At 37.4% G+C, this 8,003-nt stretch overlaps 1 protein-coding gene across 2 annotated transcripts; it reads left to right on the forward strand.

Moving 5' to 3' along the window:
• Window positions 1-3,610: 3,610 nt before the first annotated feature.
• LOC110607754 (transmembrane protein 64) lies at window positions 3,611-7,328 on the forward strand. 2 transcript variants are annotated; one of them, XM_021746908.2, is made up of 5 exons: window positions 3,611-3,975; window positions 4,357-4,641; window positions 5,465-5,701; window positions 5,859-6,076; window positions 6,844-7,328. In XM_021746908.2, the coding sequence occupies exons 2-5, from the start codon at window positions 4,372-4,374 to the stop codon at window positions 7,106-7,108; spliced, it is 990 nt and encodes a 329-aa protein (XP_021602600.1). In that variant the 5' UTR covers window positions 3,611-3,975; window positions 4,357-4,371; the 3' UTR covers window positions 7,109-7,328. The 2 variants fall into 2 exon arrangements, with proteins under 2 accessions (XP_021602600.1, XP_021602599.1); XM_021746907.2 differs by having other exon boundaries at window positions 3,612-3,975; window positions 4,351-4,641.
• The last annotated feature ends 675 nt before the right edge of the window (window positions 7,329-8,003 follow it).

Raw genomic sequence — 8,003 nt, forward strand, 5'->3', positions numbered from 1 at the left:
GTATTGCTCAAGGTGTCCCCAATGAAAGGGGTGGTTCGGTTCGGAAAGAAGGGTAAGCTAGCTCCGCGGTACATCGGACCCTTTGAGGTCTTGCAAAAAGTTGGGAACGTATCGTACAAGCTGGACTTGCCTGCTTCTATGGAGAGAATCCATCCGGTTTTCCATGTTTCCATGTTGAGGAAGTTCGTGTCAGATCCGGGCAAGGTTCTTAGTGAGCCTGATGTGGAGATCCAAGAGGATCTCACTTATGTTGAACAACCAGTGCGGATTCTTGACACTCAGATCAAAAAGCTAAGGAACAAGGAAATCCCGATGGTGAAAGTCCTTTGGAACCACCACAATATGGAAGAATGTACTTGGGAGACACGGGAGTCCATGCTCCAGCAATATCCCTATCTCTTTTAAGGTTAGTCTCTATGTGTTTTATATGTATGTTATGTTGTTTTGCTATGCATGTACTAGTTGAGGAACATTCGGGGACGAATGTTCTTAAGGGGGGGAGAATGTAATACCCGGCTAGACTCCGGTATCGGAATTCCCACCGTCCGATGGAATTTGGGTGTCGGAAACCTCTAGAAGGGTAAAAGCATGTTTTTATAAAATGTTTTCATGTTTTTAATGTTTTAAGTATGATTTTAAATAAGTTTTTGCATGAAAATTCTTTAAGGAAAAACTCAGGTTCGGCCGCCGAAACTCACTTTCGGCCGCCGAACATGCATGGACTTTGGGAGGCACGTTAGGCCCCCGAAAGTCTAAGTGAGGGAAGTGCAGGTTCGGCCGCCGAACCTTATGTTCGGCCGCCGAACATTGCATGGATGCGGAGGCACTTTCGGCCCCCGAACGTGGCCTGGCCAGCCACTATAAAAGGGTCCCCTTGGTCCGCACGGGCGAGCTTTTTCTCTCCCATTGTCGGTCAAGGTGAGTCTCCACCGCTCCTCCCTCGATCTTGAGTGTTTCCTTTAGATCTTTCATGGTTTTAACGAGTTATAACTTCGTTTTGAAGATTTGTGAGCTTTGAGCAAGTTTTGAGCAAGTTTTGAGTGCTTGGAGGTTCAAAGAGCTTAATCTCTCCATCTCCAAGCTAGGATCACTTTCCTCTCGTTTCTTCAAGAGGTAAGGGTCGATCTTGAACTCTTTTTATGTTTTAAACAAGTTTTAAGTAAGATCTATGGGTAGAAATGCATGTTAGGACATATGTTGAGTTTTTGAGCAATGTAGCTTGATTGTGTATGTATGAAGTGTTGTAGATGGGGTATATGCATGTTTGAGGCCCCTAGGAACTTGTATGTATGTTTTGGTTGAGAAATATGCATGATCTGTGGTTTTGGGAGGCAGGAGGTTCATTTGAACCAAGTTTCTGCCATTTGGCAGAAACCAGGTTCGGCAGCCGAAGGGAGTTTCGGCCGCCGAACCCCTCTTGTGAAGGCAGCTTTCGGCTGCCGAAGGTGCCCCCGAAAAGAGACTTTCGTCTCTGTCTGGCACTTTCGGCCGCCGAAGGTGCCGCCGAACCTAGCTGAGTTTCGTCTCTGTCCAGGACTTTCGGCCGCCGAAGGTGCCGCCGAAGGTGCCCTGTTCAGCCTTTTCATGCATATTTTCTGTGATGTTTTCAGGATGTTTTAGGGGGTTTTTGGGGGATACATATTAGAGTTATGTTTATATATATGTTGGTCCCTCATTGGAGTCCACCTGTGTAGGTTCGGACCCGAGGAACCAAGGACCCCAGCAGTGAGCCAGCTGCTGAGAGTTTGACAGAGTCAGCCAGAGGTGAGTGGAACTATACTTAACCTTTTAAATTAATAAAGTGAATGTTTTATCATGTTTCATGCATCATGACTATAATATAGGTTGTTTGCATTAGAATCACGAATATGCTACATTGCATTATTATATTGTGGTTGATGAGGAGGGACATTGCACGACTCACTAGTCCTGTGTACGAAGTCCTGTGGTGCCCATAATAGGGCCGGGCAATAGCTCCGATATACGAAGTCCTGTGGTGCCCATAATAGGGCCGGGCAATACGAAGTCCTGTGGTGCCCATAATAGGGCCGGGCATGGAGCTGAGGGATTTTTGGGTCGGTCCGTCCATGATGTGAAATGTTTGTGCAATGATGCATTTCATTATAGCATGTTTTAAATATTCTTTTATAGTCCTACTCACTGGGCACCTAGCTCACCCCTCTCCCCTAACCCCCAGGTTTGCAGGTACGGGATTGATAGAGAAGAAAAGAAGAGAAAAGTCATATGTATGTAATAGCTAGAGTATGTGGACATGACAAATGATAAGAATGTAATGTAAAGTTTTGAACAGTTATGTTTATGTAATTATGTTGTTGAGGATAGAGTTGTGCTTGACCATAGTATATGTTAATCCTTTGGTATGTACATGATCTTAGTTTATGATGTATATGTGAACCAACTCAACACAGGATATATATTGCCTTTGAGGCTTTGATGAAATCCCACAGAGGGATTAATGTTTATGTATATGATGAACATAGTGCATGCACAGGTTGAGTTTGGTGAATGAAGAAAAAGAAAAGTTTTTAATTCTTATGTATGTTTGTTGATCATGTATGGGATTAAACAGGTAAACAGGATGTATGTAGGCTTGCTACGGGTTCCGGCGGCCTTAAGCCGACCTGAATCCTAGCGCCGGTAGCGGTCCGGATTTCCGGGGCGTTACACTTGTCAAGTGGAACGGCCTTGGTGTTGAAGAAACTAGTTGGGAGAAGGAGTCAAGTCTACAGGCATACGCACACAAGATAGAGGACTTCATTAACGCTCAGTCGACGAGGACGTCGACCATTTAAGTGGGGGAGTGTCAGGGTCATAGAGTTTCAGGGACCAAAACTGTAATTTTCCAATATTAGAATTTTCGGGAAATAATGATGGGATAAATTAGTAGAAAATAGTAGTAAGAAAAGAGTCGTGTCAGTTTCTTGTAATTCCTTTTTATTTATTTGTTAAGGGGGGATGTCACCTCAGACATATTGATGTCTCCTCCCACCATAGTTCTACTTGTTCTTAAGACTCTTTAGGGGGGAGTGACTAGTTGGCCACCAGCAAGGGTTGGGCCCGACTGGCCACCGTAGGCTTGTCGAGTCCCTGGATTGTGCCTTCTCTTCTTGCAGGCGTCCCCCCCGTCTGCAAGTTGGGAATGGGTCGTTGACATGATTGTGTAATGACTATTTTGCCCCTGGAATAAAATAAGTAGCCCATTCAGTAAATCTCTGTGCTTGGTTGCTTGTTGATGTGCTTGTATTGCTATAATTGCCCGATCATGATATTTTCATATGATAATTGTGGTATTTCCCGTTTTTACGAGAATGGGGCAAGAGGTCCTAACCTTTACGTTCCTTTGTCCAGGTGAACGCGTAGAGAGCTTGGCTGGCTTGAAAAGAGTTCAAACCAAGTGCCACACGGTTCCAGGCCAGTGTCGAAATCTGAAATCGGGAATGACATTGTAGTGCTTTTTTTAAATTAAAAAATTAATTAATAAATTTATCCATAAGAATTAATTAGTATTTTTTTTAAATACCATAAATATTTACAAAATAATAACGGGCGAATGCGTTGAGCTTGTAACTACTAAACACGGTTACACCACGCGAAGTTTGGGAAAAGTCAATATTCAGGTGGCGGAAGGAATGCGATAAAAGAAAGAAAAGAGGTGGCTGAAGGCCCGTATCCAAACGACCCTGATTTAGTTTAACGTTTAAAAAATTATTTCTTCTAGAGTCTAGACGTCAGCTGTTTGGCTTTTGAATGTTCTTCTACGTTTTTGAATTTGGCATTCGAAGCTTTTCTATTTTTATTTTCTCAAACTTTGCCTCTCCTTTCCTTTCATTTCGGGTAGTTGTCTAATCATTTATTGTGAATATTAAGCAACCAAGATCCTTGGCGACTTCTTCTCCGACTGACTGCGAATTCCATTTACTCCCTTCAATTTCCATTTCAGACATTTATATACAGGTAAAGTAGCTTTTCAATTTTGGAATTTTTTTTGGTTCTACAATCTAAACCCTAACTTTCTTGTTAAAATTTTCCCTTTTTTGGTCTAACTTAGCATCATCTTCGACTCCTTAGCTTTAATAATCGATTCACGTAATATTTTCATCATCTTGGAGCTTATGGGTAATTGGGTTGCTTTTGTTTTTGGGGTTTTTGGCTGCTTAATGAGCTAAAATTTGATACTTCCCTGATTTTATTTCCTTATCTTCTTATGGTAACTGATACTATATGTGGTGGTTTTTGCCTCAATGAATGATGGATCCATGCTCTTTCTTTTATTTTAATTTTCTAAACTTTGGATTATTTGCCTGGTTTTCTATTAATTGCTTAATATAGCCTCAGGGGATCCTAGAGAAGATGCCAGAGACCTCTGAGGAGTCTGGAAAAGAAGCTGCAAACTCTGAGCATCATCCTGTGAATTCGAGGGAAGATAGTGAATATGTTAGGCTTGTTATTTCCAATGAATCAAGAGTAGCTGAACCTGAAGATACCCGCATCTTACAAACTGAAGCAAATACAAGAATTAAATATCTAATTTGGTGGATTAAAGCTCTGGCACTATGCCTTCTCTTGATTATACTTCTTCTCATTTTAGTGAAATGGGGAGTGCCGTTTCTTTTTGAGAAGGTAATTTCTCTCCATAACATTCTGCTTTTCTGCAGATTAATTTTGAAATTCCGTGCTTAGTAATTGTCAAAGCTCTTAACTATTATTGTATTCGTGCATTTATTTGCATGAAGGAAGCCACAATTTGATATGTCATGTTTTAATTTATTGCAATGAAGAAAATGACACGTAAGTTTGCACTTGTCAAACTTAATTTGGCAGGAATTGATGGGTGTCTTTAAATGTGAATGAAATATGACTGAGTAACTTCTTCCTCGATCCAATTTTATCTATAATTTTTCAAAAATGTTTTTGTCCAAAATTATCCATTTCAATGAGCATTATTATTAAAATTATTTAATTTTACCCTTATGTCTAATGAACAAAATAACTAATTATACAGTTTCCTAAAACTTTTATCATTATTTCTCTTTCTCTCTCTCTTTATTATCCCAGTTCTAATGGTAGGTTAATGGAGAAAGGCTTTTTAATATTAGAGTAGTTAGGTGAAATAGATGATAAATTAGTCAAATTAAGGAGAATTTTGTGTTAATTTAGGTTATTTAATTGTTTCCTTAATTACTGTACAAAAACCTTAGGCAAAAGATAGAAGTGGATGGAGGAGGGAGTATACACTTTGTAACTTTTCTTGGAATTTTTTATTGCTGTTAGTTCTTCTGCTGCTTTATGGCAAGCATGCTGTGTCTGGAAAATTTAATGTTAAATTGCTTAAGCTCAGACATAAAAACACAAAAACGCATGCATGCATCCACATTTTAAGATGAGAGAGCTCTAAATCTAATATTAGTTTATTCATACCAAAGTCTGTTCAATCTCATTGTAGGTTCTCTTGCCAATCATGCAATGGGAAGCAACTGCCTTTGGCCGACCAGTCCTTGCCCTTGTGCTTGTTGCTTCTCTGGCCTTGTTCCCTGTGTTTTTAATTCCTTCAGGACCTTCCATGTGGTTGGCTGGGATGATTTTTGGATATGGTATTGGATTTGTCATAATTATGGTTGGAACTACTATTGGAATGATCTTGCCCTATTTGATAGGGCTACTGTTCCGTGAACGCATCCATGTAAGACCAATGATTTTTAGTTGATGATCTTTCTTTCTTTCTTTTTTTCTCTCTATTTTTATTTTCTTTTAAGATAAACCTTTGTTGAAATGGACAACTTATATAATCATCTAATTTTTATTTTAACTTCTGAACTTTTGAGAATTTCAATGTTCAGCAATGGTTAAAGAGATGGCCCCAAAAAGCTGCTATGATCAGACTTGCTGGTGAAGGGAGTTGGTTCCATCAATTTCGAGTAGTTGCACTCTTTAGGGTTTCACCATTTCCATACACAATTTTCAACTATGCAATAGTAGTAACCAGTATGAGATTTTGGCCATATTTATGTGGTTCAGTTGCTGGAATGGTACCAGAAGCTTTTATCTACATCTATAGGTATGTTCGCTTTGATTCCTTTAACTGCTTGGCTGCAAGTTCGCTTTTATCTGATGAAAATATGCAGTAAATATTAGATTTCTTATCTAGCTCTTTATGTATATATGTATGAAAACTTCTTACCTAGTGTATACACATGTTAAACCAATAATAGTGGATCTCACTACAAAAACATGGTGGGTCTCAGTACAAAATATAATTTTGTGCTTTTCGCTGGTTGTTTAAATTATGGTGCAACTAAAATCTTTCCATAAAACTATATATGTTTCCCACTGTTTTGCCACATGGGATTACAAAAATTTATGCCAAGTGGCAATTTATCTAAAGATATATATAATTTATCTAATTATACCATATATAACTATAATGTATTTAATACATGTGTCTTCTGTTATTATGAGTAATAATTATAAGTGATTATATTGTTGTGATAAATTTCTTTATTATAACAATTTTAAACAAGATTAATGCTATAGGTGCTAACTAATAATATCAAAGTGTATTAAAAAATAATATTTGTCTCCAAAATGTGCTTAGCGGTCATTTTGGTAAAATTAAATGAAATTTAAAACGTATAGCTATTATTTATTTGTATTTATTAAAAGCATAAATAGTCACATACGAAACACGGATAGTTCCCTAGTTTTGTTGTAAAATTAGCTGCTTGAGAAATCTGTACACGTATATGGCGAAAGTATACATATAAGTTCTCAAATTTGTCTAAAAATTTTCTCCAGTTCTCTAATTTCTACTGTAATTTTGTGCAGTGGTCGGTTAATAAGGACATTTGCTGATGTGCAATATGGGAATTATCACTTATCTACTTTGGAAATCATATATAATGTCATCTCCTTTATTATCGCCATCGTTACAACGGTTGCTTTCACTGTTTATGCAAAAAGAGCTTTGCAGGAGCTTGAAAAGGCGGAGACTACTGAAGAAGTTCCTGCCTACAACACAGGCAGTTATGAGATGGTAAAGCTATCACTTGAAAGGAGCAATCATGTAGGTTTTTCATCTTCTTTGTCATAGTCTAGACAGTTAAGAAGGAAATGTTAGTACATGTTAAAAGATTTGATATGGTAAGAGGGATCCTCCTATCCCCGATTGTTTGTATCATTTTTTTTTTTTTAACGTCAGGTTTCCCTCTTGATCTTTGTAATTACAGAAATAGAATACAGAAAAGAAAATGATTTGACCATCTTATATGAAATGTTAGGCCTTTGAGCCTGTAGCTTCTAATTTTGTGCTCCTTGACACACCCACTTCAGCTACTTTGTCCCATCTAGAATTTGGCCACCTCCTACTCATTCCTTTTTTAAAAAAGAAAAAAAAAATAACACAAATAAATTAAAGGCAAGAAGATAGGACTCATATCCTATCAGACACGAGACAAACAGTCATAGCCAACAATGCAATGAAAAACAAAGTTCACTCTATCAACAAACTAGAAGAGAAGCGCGAAAATAAAAAAAAGGAGGGGTTTCAAAGTGGCCAAACTGATTATTTGGATTTTTCATACCTTATTTGATTAGTTAAAGTGGCCAAACTGATTATTTGGATTTTTCACACCTGATTTTATTAGTTAAAGTGGCCAAACTTGCACTGTTCTCTAATTGGAGGAGCAGATTGCACTATTGAACTCCAACAGAAGAAGTTTATCTCCTTCAGTTTTGAAAAAAAAATTCATTGAAGTTTTAAGAAAATCTATAATTATCCGTTTTTTAGTTACTAAATATTTTATTATTTAATTTATATAATATGAAAAATTTATTAATTAGTTTTTAAATTTTATAAAAAAGGTATATTAGTCCCATCATATTGAGGGTATTATAAATTTTTTAATCATATTTAACTAAAATTAATAGAAAAATTAATTAATAAATTTTTTAAAACAAACAAAAACAATAACTAACAATTGTTTCCC

Source organism: Manihot esculenta, chromosome 14 (genome assembly GCF_001659605.2).
Source record: "Manihot esculenta cultivar AM560-2 chromosome 14, M.esculenta_v8, whole genome shotgun sequence".
Lineage (NCBI taxonomy): Eukaryota > Viridiplantae > Streptophyta > Magnoliopsida > Malpighiales > Euphorbiaceae > Manihot > Manihot esculenta.

Bases quoted from the DNA above. Each gene is read 5' to 3' on its own strand.
- LOC110607754 (XM_021746908.2), top strand. From the start codon at position 4,372: ATGCCAGAGACCTCTGAGGAGTCTGGAAAAGAAGCTGCAAACTCTGAG. The intron at 4,642-5,464 runs GTAATTTCTCTC...ATCTCATTGTAG, and splicing joins TGCCGTTTCTTTTTGAGAAG to GTTCTCTTGCCAATCATGCA. The intron at 6,077-6,843 runs GTATGTTCGCTT...AATTTTGTGCAG, and splicing joins GCTTTTATCTACATCTATAG to TGGTCGGTTAATAAGGACAT.